The sequence below is a fragment of the Fringilla coelebs genome, assembly GCF_963513975.1.
Source record: "Fringilla coelebs genome assembly, chromosome: 1".
NCBI lineage: Eukaryota > Metazoa > Chordata > Aves > Passeriformes > Fringillidae > Fringilla > Fringilla coelebs.
The window spans coordinates 97,791,867-97,810,957 of NC_140028.1; the positions used below are offsets into that span (position 1 = coordinate 97,791,867).

Genomic DNA, 19,091 nt, shown 5'->3' on the forward strand with positions numbered 1-19,091 from the left:
AGATATCCCAGTGGGTTCAGCTGTGGATTGTTTTAATGACCCTCTGAAGCTTTGGGTTGTTCTGATTCCCAGTTAAGATAAATCTCTATTTAAAACCTTTTGATACCAATTTTCTGGGGCAAACATTTCTGATCAGTGGTACAGCCAGCTCCTGCTCTGCTGCCAGCTCTGGCATATCTTGTCAGGGGACACCTGCGTTGCTTTCCACAGCTTTGAGCAGTGCCTTTCTCTGATCCTGGCACCTGGAATGAAATGATGCACCACAGGACAGTGGGTCTAGGGAACAGTGGCTGAGGGAATGGGGAGATTTCTGTCCACTTGCTTTTATGGCATGTCTTTGTACTAAACTAGAATTACCTAATAAAAGAAAACAATTTTTTTTTTAGAGACGCTTAGCCTAGGGTTTCTTTAGAGGTCTATGAGTTAAAGCATCATGCTGAATTCTTTCCAAAGCTGCATGTGACTGCCATCCAGTGGGGACTCCAGTGTAAGCAGCTGGAACAGAGCAGCCTGGAGTCTTTGCATGAAACACTAACCTCCCAATCAAATAGAAAACACATAATAAAAAGGAATTACTAGTGTCAAATTTGAATTATAATTTGATTTGCTTATTTAATGAAAATTAAATAGAACCTCTGTATATGCAGATGTTGATGTCATGATTTTGTATTAAATGACTGTTTAAAAATTACATTTAAGGTTTTTCATTACAGCTACTGAGTTTGCAAACTCAGTAATTTCATTTGAGCTTCATATAAACATCCAGTGGGGCTTTGAGTGTAACAGAGATGAAAGTAGGTGGCAGTTTCTGAGGAACTTGCAGTTTCAGCTCTCAAGTCACGTCACGCCAAGGCAGACTGCCTTTTCCTGAAGTTGTCTGGATTTAAGCAGAAATTCAATAAAATGCTATTTCTTTTAAATTACTGTTCACTTAGATAATAAAACTAATCTTGATGGGAGTTCTGAGATTAACAGAGATATCAATCTAAGGGCAAGCATAATGTCTGCATCACCTTAGTAGTCTTGGGAAAAAAAAAGGCTATGGACACAAACACATAGCTTATATTCACCCTGTGGATATACATCTGAATCGTTGTCAACCCAGCCTGTGTACTGCTGTAAAGTTAAGGCTTTTGTTTATGCTGGATAAATTTTATTAAAAAATTGTCGAAATCAGATGGAATAATAATGCTGTAAGGCTTAATCTCACACCATCTGATGTCAACACAGCTCTGTGGTTAACTTCAGCAGCAGCAGGATAAAGAAGGGGGCGTTACCATCCTGATCGGTGTAGTATTTCCCTTCTGCATGATTGCGATGATTTATCACTTGTGTTTCTGACTTCTCTAGTCCTGGACAAGGGCTTTTTTGTGCTAAAAGTTCTAAATCAATACATAATAAAAAGGGTTCCTACTCAAAAATGCTTACAAAGCTAGAACAGACTAGGCACGTGACCCCAAGAAAATAACAAGGCAGTATGCAGGTGTTTAGATGGAGCTCCTCACAAGGATGATAGCAGAGTATGAGAAAGAAGAAAGTTGATTATGAAAATCAAATGGGAGATACAATGACATTCTTTTTATTGGTGTGATCTGGATAATTATTCACCTGCTAAAAGGTTAGGAAAATTACAAACCATTTTCTTCATATGGTGATGTTTGATTTTTTTTCTTTTTTCTCTAGTACAAGAGGAAAGGAGCAGATTGGAGTGGTGTCATTGCTGAGGCTGATCGTGGCCACTCTCACTGCAGTTCAGCTCCTTCCTCAGTGTGGCAGTGGTGCTCCGCTGATCTGATTCTGACGGGTCAGGTCCTTGACCCAGGTTAGTGCAGATCAGATCTGAGCCAGAGCAGGGACAAGCCATGGACTGTAAATGAGGAGCGGATCCAGAGAAACAGGCAGGACCATAAACCCTGCATTTTTTACTGCCTTGGACTGTCATAGACCTGCAGCCTCACTGCTCATCTGGAACACAGGAGGAAGCACACACTTCACTGGTGTGATGTAAGGCAAACTATAAAGGCTGGCACTGTGCTTTGAGCTCTGCAGATGAAATTTCTATAGAGGTGTAGTAAATGCTCTTTTAGGAACCACTCCTAAAAATCTATTTTGCTGTGTAATGCACTGATTTAACCTTTAGCAGTTGTTTTTCTTTTAAAAATAAAGGTCAATTACAGTATTTTATGATAAAGTCTCTTTTTTGCAGGGATTTATATTAAAAACGGGATTAACGTGATACAGATGTGGAAAAAACATAGATACATTGCAGAAAGAAAAAAAAAAGTTATTTTTTCTGGTTCAAAACTTGAATCCTTTAAGTGCAGAAAGCTTGTATATACCACCTGAAAGCTGCTGTTTCTCTGCTAAATAATGCCAGGGATAATTTGCCTCCCTCTAAAAAAGAGCAACATTTTGGATAAAATTTAAATGGAAATGTAGAAACATAACTCAAAATGTAACAGAAGCGCTGATAAGGAAAGGCACACTATTTAGTTTGGCTCCTTCAATTAAAATGATTCTCTTTTGCTTCTTTCACCTATCTGTTGACTTTTTATTGCTCTCTTTAGTTGATGAATTACAATAAATGTTAACAGAAGCAATAGCAAGTCATATAATGCCAAGTCATTAAAATTAAAGAGGTCTACCTCAGGTACCTAAAGATGACTTTCACAGGACATTAGTTTGTCCGGTGTGTGCTTCCATACAATGGAAATAGCCTATTTCATGGTAGGTTTTGGCTTTTTTAGCTTTGTCTTGAACTCTGGGATTACTTAATGATTTTTTTGTTCTTTCCTTGTTTCTTTAATTCCAATAAAATTATATAAAACCAGCAATCACACAGGCCAAGGAAGACACACACACACGCTCATCCCTGAAAATACATTATAGAAGGAATTATTTTCAGCATTGCCAATGTAAGTAACACATTTGGGAGGGGGATAAGCCTGCTGATAAACCTGCTGATATGCCCTGCAGACCTTTGCTCTGCTCTGATATGCAGACTCAGGAAATACCAGACTGCACCATTCTCCCTTGTGGCCTGAATGGCCTTAGCTTTATTTCCCAGGAAAATGGGGGTGTAGGGTGAGGAAGACATTTCACTTCTGGGTCTTATCATGATTTGTGGCCTAGACATGGGCCAGGTTTGGGACAAGGCAGCTGAAACATGACTCTGAATCCAGCAACGCAACCTCTGCTAAAAGGAAATGAGAAGGATGGATGTGTAAAGGAGCTCCTCTCCTACAGAGAGGTTTTACAAAGCAGAAAGTAAAGAGAAATATTCTTCCAAAAGCCCTCTAAATTTGAAACTATCTCAGCTGATGCAGAGAGGGTAAAACTTTTAGAAATATATTGTCGTCTGCCTCTGCCTTTCTGCAGTAGCTACAGGGAAACCACAGGGAGCAATGCTACCCCCAGATGGGGATATATGGATGATGTTTTTCCCACTATTTCCCCATGTTTTTCCAATAAGAGAGAGATAGGATGCCATGTCCTGATGTCTACTTGTTTGTTGATGAGTGAAAAATTTAAGGAGGAGTTCTGATTTGTCCTGGACTGCCAAGGAAATTGTATTCTATTTGCCATCTGTATGGCAGTTGTCTTCTGTTCAGTGGGCAGTTTTCCTTATCTCTTCCACAACCACTCCTCCCTCCAGGGGGTCATCTGATGATAACAGGCTACTGAATGTCACTGCATGACTGATAAGAACTACAGCATCCCATTGGGAGATGCTCCGCCCAGAGGGAGGAGCCAATCATTCATACCCAGATATAATCTTGAGATTCTGGAACGCCAGCACAGCTTCTCCACTGGATTTCCCAGAGGAACAGCAGCTGCCTCTTCCACTGGATCTTCAGAGGAAGACTACACCCTTCTACAGGATCCCTGCTCCAGCAGAACCACACCTGACATTCCGGGAGGACTGCAGCCACATTTCCAATGGCACTGCTACCAACACCCTGACCAACAGGGTGTCAGGTTGAGTTCTAACTCTGTCTGTGCTGTTCTAGTTTTCTGCATTGTTTATTTTATCTTTTTATTTTCTTCCCTAATAAAGAACTGTCATTCCTGCCCCCATATTTTTTCCTGAGAGCCCCTTAATTTCAAATTTATGACAATTCTGAGGGAGGGGGTTTACAGTTTCCATTTTAGGGGAGGCTCCTGCCTTCCTTAGCAGACCCCTGTCTTTCCAAATCAAGACATGGTTTTTGAAAACTTTTTGTCTGTCTTTCATCAAGCTGACATTCAATGGGGATTTGCTGCCTTACCTTGGCAGATGCCACTAACCCACTCTCACACACAAAAGGGGAGTAGAAGTTGTTCATTTACGAGGTTCCTGTTCTACCTGTAATTGCTCTCTTTAACTGAAATACTGTGTGTCACACTGTAAAAAAGAGAAATTGAGTAAATTCAGTGAAGGTTTAAAGCAACAAAACTGCTCGGAGCTCATGGTCATCCTGTGAGCACAAAAGAACAGGTAAAAAAAGGAATAATCAGTGAATTATTTGCACATTTCTGGTTCTGGTACACACAATTTAAATTCTGTTCTGCTGTTCCTTGCTGTTGTTTACTGACACTTTTCAGTGTTGAACACCTGGTCATTTGCAACATCTGTAATATCCTTATAGTTGGAGAGAACTGGAATTATTAAAGATCAGGGCCTGTAATTGTTTATATTTTGGAAACCAGATGTTGCTTAGGGTTATAGGCATGATATACCATGTCAATAAAAGCTTTGTTTTATTTGCAGAAGTTTATTGATATCTATTGATAGCTTCTTATGCTGCTTTGTCACCTATTTTGTGGAAAAAAACACCTACATTTTCAGACCTGAGTAAAATCATTTCCTTGTGACTTCTGATTGAAAAAAGAGCGTAACAGTTATGGCTAAACTAACTGCTAATGCATTAAACATGCAGATCTAATGTATGGCTCTGCTCTAGAAAATGGTCTGAGTTTGCCTTTCTGTGGCACTTGCATTTTGAGTAATACATTGCCACTACAGAAGGGCAATACATAGTGAAAAGGATGTATCCCCAGGGATTTTAAATAATTCATTTCAGCAGGAAGGCCTTTACTATCGATAGAACAAATGATTTTTTTTTCCCTTTAAGTAAAACATGTTTGGAAATTAATTAATTATTTTTTTAAATACAATAGAATTACTGGGTGTTAGGAAACAAAGCAGAGGGTGAAGTGTTGCATTGATGTTGACTATGGTTTACATGTTTGGTCTGTGATTAAAGTCCTGGATACTTAAAACAAGTTTTATTCATGTCAGCAGCCATGGAATTTGTAAATACTGTCTGACTGGTTCCTTTCAAATCATGAACACTACTTCCCCATTCCCTACCAGTTAAATGTTGGCTAAACCAGCCTTCAGATTAATCTGGTGTCTGCACAATTTACAGCACTACCCAAAGGATGCTGAGGCAGCATAATTCCCAGAAAATGAAGGAAATAAACAAAGGTGGTATTTCTACATCATTTTGATGGCATAAAAACCATTACCATTTCTAATCCTAGGGTAAATGTTTTCAAAATGTGACTCAAAAGGAAGAGTTTTCAGAGAAGAGTTAAAAAAATTATTTTGTCTCAAAAACTATAGATGGATGAGGGTGTACTGAAATAGATCGGTTTATTTAGCATCTTGCAGGCAAGATGAAAAGATGTTTTAATCAGCATCTCTAAGAAAGTGTGAAGGGGAGTGATGCCTGACATTAAACGGTTCTTTCATCTATCAAACTAGACACAAAGATCCCAAAGTTAAATGTTGAATTCAAACTGTAAATTAGGTGCAAATTCTTTACAAGAATGGTACTTAGCACTGTAAGATATAGCCAAAGGATATGGTACATTTTCTATCATTTGAAGTCTTTAAAGCTAGATAAAATGTCTTTCTACAAAATTTGTTTTACTGCTATCATTATTTTTGGGTTAGCTGCAGAAAATAATTTGGTGATTTTTTTTATGGCCTCTCTTAAGCAAGAGCTCAAACAGTGATAATTTTCTGTTGAGGCTTCAAAATAGAGCAAATGTGATGGTTGTGATTCTACAGCAAAAATAATGATGGGAGATGAAATTATAGCCTCACTGAAGTCCATGAGAAAGTTCCCACTTGCTTTAATAAGAAAAAAATTTAATCTACAATTATAAAATCTTTGATATATTACTGCATTTAAGATGGGGATTATATGCAGACTGCTTTGCTCCACTTCACCCATTTTATTTTATTACTATTATATTTACTGTTTTATTTTGTAATTCAGATTAGTTTTGAATTAACATTTTATGATTTACATTTTCAAACCATCTAGTAGTTTGCAATTGTTATCTCTTTTCAAGTAGTGCAGAGCTCTAAATGGAAATGGTCTTGCAAAAATTCTGTTTCTTCTTGATTTCCTTTGGGTAAGGGTCAGATATTTCATTGAGCATTTTTCACAAAGATGGGTGCATACTCTTGCTTGTCTCTGGTGAAGCTGGAAAACGGAGACTCGTACGAATACATTTTCTGTATTGTTCTCAGTCTCAGCTGAGTTTAGGTCAAGATTTAGCCATAAAACCTCATAATGTAGCTGATTTTGAGCAGACTCAGTAATTAATATTGAGATTGTATGATATTGTTGTGTATTGCCCCTCCAACACAGTTTGACATATTGTCCAGGCCTGAGAGAGAGAGCTGTCTCCACCCTTCTGAGAAGATGAGCAGTGGCTGCTGGTAATTGTCCTGGAAGCGCACTGAGAGTTTAGGACAGAGCTTCTTCAGTCCTGAAGAAGTTGCTCTGGTTTAATCCTTCTCAGGAACAAAGAAGGTGTTATAAACTGTGACTCATAACCCATTACCAGAAATGGCTTTAAAGCAGAGATGGAGATCCGGGCACCTGTTGAGAATGTACATGTGAGGAAGCTGACAGGCCCAGTCTGAGTCCTGCTGACCATCACCTTTATTCCACTAACAATCAAAGCATATCGTACATTTCTCTTTCTTTTTTTTTTTCTTTTTTTTCTTATAATTTTTCTTTGTAGCAGGCTGATCTACCCTTGTTCAACAGAACAGAAAAGTCTCTGATCCAGATTCCATCCCGATTTTACTCTAGGGACATGCAAAGAGGCAGAAGGTATGAATCTTGAACTCAGGATGCAACTACTACAGTTCTTTAAGGTACAATTTAAACCCTGCTGGAGGCAATGGAAGTCCTTTCATTTACTTCAATGGGCTTTGGATCAGAACCTCTGCCAGTGAGCTTTTGTCCTTGGCTTTCTTCAAAGAAGATTTTACTGATGTGTGAATAGTGTTAATCACCCATGAACACTTGGTAAAGAGTGATCCGGTTTTTATGATATGTAAAGTACCCTGCTGAAGCATGAAATCTTCTAATGAAATCAAACAAAGTAAAACTTGCCCTCCATAACCTAGAGCTCAGCTCTTGAAATGTCATCTTTTGGAATAAAGCATTCCCCATTTGTATGTGTGGGCTTTTTCTTGCCACAGGTGAACTAATGGAGCCTTGGAGGTGCACCATGGTTATTTGTATCTGATGTTTTGCTAGAGGGGAGGGATAGGAATTATTGCTATCAAATGTTAATTTTTTCCCCCTTATGGAAATGAGAAAATAAGCATACCTTTCTCCCTGAATTTATGTAATTTGCTTTGTCTGACATGTAAATTGACTGTATATCCTTAACCTTATCCTTGAGAAACCACTGGCAACACAATTGAGAGCTTGTTATTTAATGTAGAACTATTGATTTGTCTGCAGTCAATGGGTGTATAAAACTGAAATATAAAAACTATTTGACAGAGCCTTTGCTACTACCTTCAGTCTTGACTGTCATGGCATGTTAGGAATAGAGATACAATTATAACAAAACAAATTCACACGAAATGTTTGTTCTTGAATTTATTTTGTTACATTATGGACATGCAATATTGTGGATATGTTGATTTCAAATCCCACCTCAAATTCTGAGTTTGTGTAAGTAATCAGTGGCCTCCTGTCTGCCAGCATGAGGTGAAGTCTCACAGAGTTCACTAATGAGTCTTTTTTCATATTTATATGTAAGTGAAACTCCTGAGAATCATGATAAAACTCTGATTCACACAGCTCATATGGTACCAATTTATTGCCTGGCTTCACATTTTTTAAATCTCTCTGGCACTACAGGGTTATTACAGTAAGTTAGAAAGACAGGTACTCTAAGTATGAACTTGCTGTTAAGATCTCAAAAATACTGAGTGCTCTTGAATTGAAGCTTTGATGAGAAATAAATCCTTCTTGTGACACTTTTATGCCCTGTAGAGATGTGGAAGTGTGAGCAACAGCACCTGGCAAGCAAGCTGTCTTCTTTAAAAGCAAGCAAACCAGCTGCTCATCAGGTTGGAGAAGGATTTAGCAGGAAATAAAAGTCTACTCAAATGTTCATAGCTCAGATCTGCAAGAGAAAACTCATACTTTATGATTTGTCCTCTGAATACTGAGAAAGACTCTATATCTTCTGTATTTTCAAACACTCTGAGGAGTTAATTTTTGAACAGGAGTAATTTTCAAATGAACAATTTACTTAGCAGATTCATTTCTGTCCATATAATTTCTCTCATTTACAGAAGGTAAGCAGAAAAGTAATTAAATAAACTTATGGAGGTCAAACAAAATTTAATAGAAATAGTCTCTTTCAGGATACAGTAGGAATAGGATCTCTGGACTTGCTTTCTATGGGACCCTTCTTTCCCTATTTTTGCATGTGCATCAGACAGATTACCTCATGTAATAAGTCCCAAATGAATCTGCTTTCTGGCTACACTAATCAGTTTTAGGCACATTGAATAGATTAAAAATTTTTACTCCAGCAGAGCAGCACTAACCAAAGTGTTTCTGACTCTTCAAAGTTCTAGACAGGCAGTGGTCTCATGAAACACTGGGAAAGAATTGTTGGGAATCAAGTACAGGTGAGGTGATGCAAGGCTGGAACATTTAACTGTGTATATAATTTCCAGCTGGGCAGGGTATCTCTTCTGATACCTGATGAAATGTGATTTTTTTAGTTTTACAGCTGCCTAAATCAGCCAGCTAGAACTTCATGCTATACTTCCCCAAAATAAAAGAATTTAACACCAGAGAGACACCAAATTATAGGTCTTCCTTAATTTCCTTCTAATTGTAGGAGAAATAAATGCAACAGCATGCAAGACAGACACGCACATCAATATATATCCCTCCCAACCTCCAAAAGCCTGAAAAGAGTTTGGATATGCACCTATATATTTTTTAGGTTGCTTGGAATTTTTTAGGATGTTTGTTATTGTGAATAATTTGGTGACAATTCTACTTCAGCGCATTCAGTGTTATTCTGAGTACTGCGAGTCTCAGTCAAATGACATTGTAATGCACTGAAAAATTTCCTTTTGATACCTTGAAACAATAATTGTCAGGGATTTATTTTAATATTCAGGTAGATAATACTGTGATGACTATCATTCTTCACCTTTTGGCTTGGTTCCCAAGGAAACGTCTCCTTTTTATATTTCATTTGTTATTGGTTTTGGTTTGCTTCTGCTGAACTGACAAATCCAGATTAATGTCTCCCATCCACCTGACTGTCCTTCCAACAAAACTGTTCTTATACCCTGCTGCTCACAATCTCCGTGTTTGTGGATGTGACAATCAGGGAATGGAAAGAGAGTTCTGTGGTGACCACAGAGAGAAGGCAGCCTGGAAAGTGACTGCTTCTTGCAGTGCTCCCCTCAGGTATAAATGGCATTATCCTATCTCAAGGTTTTGTAAACTGTGATATGGAGAGATGAAGTTCCTACCTATGCTGTACCAAAACCTTAATAAGCCAGAGTTATGTGCCTTCAACAATGCTCTCTGTCCCAGGCTTATGTCGCACAAACACTTAGGCATCTGCTCATCCTTGCAAAACAGCTCTTGCAATTTCACTGGACTGCAGGGTAAATTTAAATTTAAAGACATCCTCTTTTGCAGACTCAGGACTTACAGAATGATATTATTTGCATCAGGCTTCACTACCATTTAAGATGCTGTAGGGTATCCCTCCTGGCTTCCAGCTGCTGCTCCAGAATGGCACAGGTTTATCCTAAGTCCCACGTTATCTATCAGCCCAGATGTCTCTGATGCCCTCGAGCATCTACAGTGACACCTGTATTAGCCCAGCTGTCATCACACTAAAATGAGGATTTCAGAACAACATGAGTTGATGCAACAGAGGGAGCGAATAGCTTTTATTAACTCCTAGGAGTGTGATCTGCAGGCAGAGCCCCATCTACTGTACTTTTTATTTTCTAAATAGCACCAATCTTTTCAGAGGACTGCAGACCCATCATAAAACAAAATGCTGCAAGATACGAGTGGAACCAAGCAGCTTACCTGCAGTACGATGTCCCGTCCGTTCCGTGTGACATTGACGGTGTGGGGCTGGCCATTGGCCATGTTCCTGTGGTCAATGTCAATGTTGTACGGCTCTTTGGTGCCCCCGAGGTTGTACCGAATCTGCAGATTCCCTAGTGAAAAAGAAAAAAGTGGGAAAAGCACCCTCAGGTATTTTGATCTTTATTCACCAGCTATTTTCCCGTCTTTATTTTCACATACAGCTGTTATCATTTCACACTTAATTGCTCTCATAGCTGGTCTCTGCTGTAAGAGAAGAGCTCATGTTTGGGATTATAAAGTTACTGGGCTGAAACTGCCTCTAGTTTATAACCCAGAAGTGTGACAATGACCAGCATTTCCAAACCACAGTGTTTGTAAACACTTCAGACTGCAAACCAAACAAATTGGAGTAATGCCTTGAACAATATGGACAATTGGTTCAAAATTGAGCACATCAAGTAACACTTTATTGTTGAGATTATTATTCTTGCTGCAGTAAAATTCTATGAAATTATACAAAGCATTACATTTTCTAAAGAATAAACCATTGACATGCATTGAATAAAGGCAAAATTACAACAAATTAGCACTGACACATAATTCACACATGGGACTTTCTTGCTCTCGCAATTAATTGTTGTTGATGAGTGACCGTCTGGACTTCCATGGAAATTTAGTATTATATTGTGAAATAAAAACCTGAGGTTACATTGTTGGAAAAGTATAGTCAGGAGTGGCTAATTGATATTCATAACATACTGCCAGACAGATTTTTCTTTTCTAAACAAAAGTGAAGTGTCTGCTCTTCATAACTCATTTAAATATTTGATTAAAAGGAAGAATGTTTGAAAAGCGAAAGGCAGCCCCCCCCTTGATGAAAAGGGGAAATATTCTGGCCCAAAAGGGCAGACTTAGACCTCTGTAACTACAGTTTAGTTGTGTGATGTTCAATTTCTGTCATGCACGTCCTTTCTTTCCCATGAAGGGAAAAAAATGAGTGGCATGTAGAATACTCATATTATCCCATAAAAGAGAACAGTAGTAAAATCATCCTAATTATGATTTTCATGGGGCACTAAGGCACTATTTGGAATCAAGTATATTTAGTTCATATAGAGTTTTAATACTGTAGCAGCAAATGGTCCATATCCGACCTTCATCCATCACCAAAATGTTTAGGACATTATATACTATACTACATCCATATTTTAGTCACCTCAGTGAGTATCCAGATTTTCAGATCAGTACATGACGCTTTCTACTAGGGATATTGCCAGTTCAGCTATTCAGGTGCCTTTGTGTGGATGTCTACTTGTTCTCACCACAATATTGGCTCATGGCATGGGTCTCATTGTTATAGCAGGTTTTTGGACTCTTTTGTTTGGTTAGTTTTGTTTTGTGAGAGAGGATTGGCTGAAGAAACCTCACTAAACTGCACAGTTACGTCAGTCCCAGATCTAGCAGAAGCAGAATGAAGGTTCAGGTTTCTAAGTGCTTTACTTTAACGTGACAAGGGTGAAGAGACTTTCTCATTAGTTCAGAGCTTCCCCTGAATATCAGCCTGGTATTGTCAATGGCGCCTTCGGTGGGGAGAGCCCGGAACAGTTTCTTACCAGTGGGATTCACAAGCACAGCCATGAAGTCCGGGGTGTAGGAGCTGACATAAAATAAGACACAAGGGGACTTGGTGGTGCTGAAGCTGAAGCTGAGCTCTTCCTTGTTCAAACTGAGGTCAGGTGCTGTGATCTCAGGATCTCCAGAACTCAAAAGTGTCCGGCTAACTAAATCCTTCACGCTAGTCCCCGGGGAGTGGAAGTTGTAACGGAGCCACATTCCTTCTTCAAAAAATGCTCCTACATCTTGAACACAACAGGAAAAGGAGGATGAAAAGAGAAAAAGGTAAATTAAATGTACCAACACCTTTTGGTTGAAACATATTACTGTGACTTGATCAGTACTAATCTGTGCACGTTTCTACTGCTGAGTTATTTAAGCACCATATTTAGCTCAAGAGCCTCATTATTTTCCTATGAGAATGAAAAGAACAATCTCCATTTTATTGGCGGGTACTTGGATTCACAAAGCAAAGGAAATATTTCCTTTGGGGTGTACAGAAAGCCTATGCCTTTACCTCACATCAGTACTACAGACATGGATAATTATGATTCAAATTTATTCTCATTGAAATTTTGAGGTAGGTAATGCTTCAAAGAGGGGGGTCCAAGGAAGAGTGGATTAAAGGACACAGTAAACAAACAACAGCCAAGGAAAAGGAAAAACAGCAGTTCTGACCACCGAAATTGAGTGGATTTGGAAGGACCATCCAAAGGAATGATGATAATCCCAGCCCCTAAAAGGACTGGACACAATGCTTGTAAGTTATCCACTGCTAGCACAATCCTTCATGAGAACTCCACAACAAGGATGCCTTTATGGGAGATAAAATTAACTAGTGAGTTTGACTCAGCTGGGAGCAAGAGGCAAGAGATACCTAAAGTGTAGATCCCAGGACGTGCTACAGTTTTCGACCAATCTGAGACAAGATGTGCTGTTCCAACACTCCTGACAGAAAATACACCTCCTTTTGACAGAATGAATACTTTCAGCTGAAAAAGCACTAGTACTGCTTCCCATAATAATGCAGTCCTGCCTCTTCCTCAACATTGAAATCATAATTCCAGGCTGATGTTCTTGCAGCAATGCCAACTTTGATAACCTTCTACAGGAATTACTGCACAGCTGGCCACCACTGGTATCATCTACTCCACTGGGGATCACTTGACTGACTTCCTATGGCAGTAATTTATTTAGAGACATCATGGCACTGGATCAGCTGTGCTGCCTGGGAGAACATTGAGAAGGGAAATTTTTAAAAGATATGTGAACCTGATTAAGATGGTGTGTCTATGAACATTTCATAAGTTATTAAAAAATGATTAAAAATATTATAATCATAACATATGGGTACTGTATTCAAAGAAGGTCTGTAAGAAATACTTAAGGCCATAAACAGTCTTTAAAAAATGTCTTTCATTGTCTACTACCTTTCTACATGATGCAAAGTTGCCACAATTTTGTGCAAAATTCCCCATCTAAACAAGAAATTTATTTTTATTCCATTTTAACATATTGAGTCTTCACACAATCCTAAGCAAAGGCTTTATTTCAAAACACATGTCGGAAGATGCTTATTTTTGAAGCTTTACACAGACACAAAGCAAGTCAGGAATGAGCTTGCAGAATTAATTCAGAGAAGCTGAGCAGAGAATAGGTAAGAGGATAGGTAAAATTATAAAATTATATTGATGATTCTTTCCAGAATTTTGCTAAATCTAATGCTGGAAAAGATGTTTTCTTGATGTCCAATAAAAATTCTCCCAAACTCAAAATATCACGGCTGCCTTCACTAAATGGACATATAAAAACAGAGCCAAGCTGTGGTCCTGAAGTGCTATAAATAATTTGATCATTCTGATGGATTTATAACTGCAATTTTATAGGGGAAAAGTTAAATCACCCCGAAAAAGTTATGGGAGAGGCAATTTCATTTAACAACTATATTTTGCAGTAGTCTCAACTTTAGTGCTCCTGGGTTAAAAGTGAAGGGCCCTGTCATGAAAAAACTTCCCCAACTCGTGATGCCCTCTGCCTCTAACGGTGGTGCGAGAAACAAGCGCTAGCATGCAGAAATTTAGCTACTGCTAAAAGCAGTAGCTCCAAGTATTTGCAAGATGGGCCTAAAAATATCCCTGTGACCACTAATTTATTCTTCAGCCCCTGCTTCTGGTTGACACAAGCTGCTTCTGGGGCAGGTGCCCTACCAATGTGCCGGGTGCTGCCGCTGCCGCTGCTGGTGGGGACTGCAGCCCCCGTGGAGGATCCACACACACGCTCTGCACACTGATGCACAATTATGTTTGCCTCCAGCCTGCTTACTGCTTGTCATGCCTTTCATTTTAGAAGTAATCTTTGGAATTGCCTGGCGCTGTGCTTGCCCAGGGCCTCACGCTCTGGGGATACAGGGACCTTCTGTCCTGACCTCAGCTCTGCTCTGGGGCTGAACTGGAAAGCGTGCGAAGCATTTTTTCCAGAGCTGTAAATGTTATAAATTACTATGTTAAATGTTCATTACTACAAAGAAAGCTTTAAGTAAATGGTGCTCTCTGAAATGGTATTCAGATTATTCTGCAGTTTTGTGAGGTGAATTTGATCATCCTTGTGGGTCCCTTCCAACTCTCACTGCTCTGTTCTGTGGCTTTTTATTCCAAAAGGGTTTCATGATGGAGCAAAGAATGTTCTGTATGTTTAACTTGATTTGTGCTGAGAAAATAATTTTCAATGTGGCTCTATTATTACAGGCATACAGGGTATTGTAACAAAGCTTGAAATTCTCCTCACATGCACATCACCTCTTTTAAAAGGTAGGATAAGAGGAAGGTTCACTTTGGCTTTGTGAGTGTATTGGGCCTTCAATAGGAATATACTGAATTCTCTCAAGTTTCAGCTCGTCAAAGAGATGCACATGATTATGTACTTTACTGAAAGAAGCTGAAATCCTTGCAGCAGGACTGCAAAGTGCTCAGCAATTCACAGGAGCAGGTTGCTATACTATTAGGAGGTACCAAAAATATATAAAACATAATTTTCCCTATCTTGAATGCAGGTGCATGACTTGGAAATGCCAAGGGCTGACCAATGAAAAAGCTACCTACTTTTTAGGTCACAAGCGGTGACCTTGAGGTTTACACTAGAGGTCACAAGTGTAGCATCTTCCTGAAGTTGTCTCAGAAGGAGTATGGAAGTCCTTCACCCAGAAAACCATTCAAGCTCCCTGAATAAAGAGGGCCAAATGCATCCCAAATCCTGCTACTGAAATGTGAGGGAAGTTTCCATGCACAACTCTCTTTTCTTCTGTGATATTTGAAATGCTATCTGAACAGATGACTCTTGGGACACCAGGCATAAAGCGTAGTGAAGATTGCTCTGCAAACCGCCCTTTCAAGGCAGGGACCTTAGGGAAATGAATGTGGTGGTGACAGATCTGTTTTCTTCAGAAAATAATATCTATTTTTACTCCAACATACAGTGCAGTCACTCTCTGTTGACAGACTTCTCAAATATAAACACTTTGGGCTGGCTTTATAGAGGAACCCAGAACAGGAATTGTGGATTATTAGAAACAATTTTATTAGGCAAGGTGTGTGTCCCCACTGTGAATGGCACATATGTTACAAAATTGTCCAGCTTCAGTTTGGAAAGGTCATCCAAAACTTCCATGGAAAATGTACATGTACCCAGACTGACAAAGTTATTTTGAAGGTCATGATTCTTTGGTCATCACCATAATCTCCCTCTCCCCACTCAGCTACTTTTATTTTTGTCCCCTCTTATTCTGTCTGGTTTCAGGAGTATTGAAAGACTGGAGGAAAAAGCCAAATAGCAACAACAGTCCCCATTTCTCCTACAAATCTTGCAAAGTCTTGTTACTTTTTTGGGCTGGTGATGTAGACCTAAGAAAATGTAAGTAGAAATCTGATTGTCCTCTACTGCTTTTTGCACTAACAAAATGCCAATGTTGGTTCTTCTGCTCTTAGGTAGTGATAATGATCCTGTGAGCCATACAGACACGTAGAGAACTTGTCTTTTTTCTTCATAACCTTTTTCTCACCTCTGAAAAACCCTGCCAGCATGGCATAGTTGTGTCTGAACACAACTTCAGCAAGATTTTCTATCTGGGTGCATAGATATAAGAGATACAAAACTCAGCAGTCTTTACAGCAATTGGGTTTGCTCTATGCTGACAGCTGGGATGGAAATGTTAATAGGAATTGTCATGAATCAAGTACCAGATATTACTCCTAATAAATAAAGAAGTTGCAGATCTGTGGAGCTGCCAAAAAAATCCCAAACCAAAATCTCAACCCCTCCAATTTAAACACAGGATTTTTCCAAGTGTGGCATTACAAGAAGTGGAATCTCCCCTCTTTAGTAGGACAGCTCTCACTGACTCAAGCTGATGACTCAATTTCTCATAGTTTTCCAAGCACACTGGATCAGATTTCTGTCACCTTTTACCTGGAGACCAAGGAGGAAGTAGAGCTGGTTATTTATTTAGTGGGCATAACAGGGCATCCCTGCCTTACAGAAGGTGGAGACAAAATCCTGGAAATTATGAAGCCTGGCAAGGACATGAGAAACAGAGAAGGAAAAGATTCTCTTCTCTTTGTTTTACAAAGCTGACTTCCTACAGGTGTCAGCATCTCCCATCTGGGGTTCCTAAATGCCTCTTTGGCCCTGCTCAAATTCGGTAAGTTAAAATTATTACTCTGTGATGATGCTTGCCAGTGCTCAATGCTACGTTTTTGTAATAAATGTTATGAAATAATTTATGCTTATAGAGAGAATGTATTTTATAAGATTGTAAAATCCAAATGAGCAAGCAGCCTAGGGAGAGATGTCTGCTTCGGAATCTCAAAATTCCTGAAGGCGGCAGGAGAACAATACTCTGTTCACTTATGAATAGACATGGCCAGTGCCATGACTGCCAGAGCAATTGGAAGACACCCAAGGACCCAAGGATGATCATGGCCCAAGATCATGGCCCAACTGATACCGTCGATCGAGATAGCAGAAGTCGCCAGAAAGATCCACCTGAATACGCAACTTTTCCTGACTCGATCAACACCGGCTACCGCTCAGGAAACAGCGACTGTCCAGCTCTGCACAGTGAAAGAAACCTTCATGCATATGCAGAGTTACAAAAGAAATTGGGACTCCTCTGCCTCAGGCATTAAAAACTGTATAAAATGGCCTCGCAACCTCGTGAACAGAGGGAGGTCCGATGCAATAGAGGTCGGATCCAGGTTCGCCCCATGCCAATCCTGGGCTCTGCACCATCTCATTGGCTGTGGGTTTTTGAGGACCGTATTTTGGTCGTGGTAAATAAAATCTTTCCAAATTTGATAATTTGCCATTTCAATTGATCATTTATAACAGAGTTCTGGGTGTGAAAAGCAGATTTTCAAAATCCCAAGCAAGGACAGTCACTGGCGATGTTCTAACACTTGGTGCATTTACAAAGATTCTTCAGACAAGGTAGATGGTTGAATAAACTCTCTTTCTTTTTGCATAATTTCCTTTTTTTTTTTTTTTTATTTATTTTACATGTAGTTATGAATATTGAAGATAGATTAACCAGAGCTTGCTTGTTCATCTTATGGTTAAAAATATGCTTGGAAGCACCTAAAATTGCTGCTACTTCCAGACTGTGGTCACAAAGACTTAAGACTTGTTTGCTGAGATACCTTCTGGCCAAAGGGCATCAGTAAAGGGTCAGAATCTCACAGCTGTTGAACTGGGAGAGAATTTGAGGGCCCTGAAGGTGATAATGCTTACCATTCATCTGGTTAGCTTACTCAACATTTTATTCTACCTTCAGGCACATTTAGTAAGTGAAATCAGGAAGTGGGGATTTAAAGCTATTGCTCTACATCCCTCATTTTCTGGCCGCTCTTACTCTAATAATCTGTGATGCATGTTGGAACTTTCCACCAAAGTACAGCAATTGCTTGTGGCCCTTACTAAAATACAAACCTAGTGAGGACTTGCTTCTTCTATATGAGTGTATCAGTATTCAGTATAAAAAAGGCTTTTTTGAACTATCAGAATCAGGGGATATACAAAATAATGTGCACCAGTGAAACTATGGGGAGGGATCATAAATCCATGCAAAGATTCCCACTACCTTCGGTAGAACAGGATGAGTGCCACAGGAGATGGGGTTTTGCCACCTGATTCTTGACACTTTCAAGCTTCCCTAGTTGATGCCAACAGGTAGATTCTGCCAGGAAGCAGTTTAATATTTGTAAACAAGGCTGAGCTCTGAATCTACTTTTGTACTAGCCCTGCAAAGCAGGGCTTTATTCCACCTTTCTACACCTGTGTGCATGCCACAGAGAGCCTAAAAATGCCAGGAAAGTTGCAGTTGCAGTTCATTCTGTACTGATTTGAAAGTTGATCTGATGTCTGGGACAACAGACTCAGAGTAAGGGAATGGCAACAGGTGCCATGTATTTTCTGTCAAATCTAAATTACAAGCCAGCTCCATTTCTAGTGGAAATATCCATAGTGGTTAAAAAGATAAAACCTAAACACCAAGCTTTTCCATGCCACCATCAAATAAAATTGGATGGATAAAGAAAATGTGATGTCAAGTGTACAGCAGAGCAGATTTCATGATTTCCTGCCAGGGAGTCTGTGGAGGTACTCTTTAGAAACCTCACAGATAAACTTGCAGCCTTGCAAGAGCCATTTGAGAAATATTAGAGACTGATTTCACAGTGTTCAGAGTAACAACTTTGATAGGTGAGACCTGGCTTCAATTCCTTCCTGTACTACAGGTATCCACTTCAAATTTGAGCAGATCCTTCCTGCCCTCTGCTTCCTGCATTACCACAATAAAAACACCTTCTCACATCAAGGAGCCATTGTAAGCATAAACACCCTATCATCTTGTGAGGTGCCAAAACTATTTAGGCAGCATGCAGATGTATAAATATTGCACATGGGTGTCTGGTGCGAGAGCTCAAATCTCTCAGCTGCCTTTGCACAGGCATGCAGCAGCCACCAATGTTGCTGAGGCTGCTCTGCTTAACTTTCACAAAACATCTGCATTCAGTGAGCAATGACACTAAAGCAGGCCTG

At 39.5% G+C, this 19,091-nt stretch overlaps 1 protein-coding gene across 1 annotated transcript in view; it reads right to left on the reverse strand.

Annotated features, from left to right (window-relative positions):
• CNTNAP2 (contactin associated protein 2) overlaps window positions 1-19,091 on the reverse strand; it is a gene marked incomplete at both ends in the record, with an annotated part of 998,227 nt that overhangs the window by 57,086 nt on the left and 922,050 nt on the right. Inside the window, 2 exons of the mRNA XM_084204413.1 lie at window positions 10,386-10,519; window positions 12,002-12,247. Coding sequence (XP_084060539.1) covers window positions 10,386-10,519; window positions 12,002-12,247 — 380 coding nt within the window. The remainder of the gene's footprint in view (window positions 1-10,385; window positions 10,520-12,001; window positions 12,248-19,091) is intronic.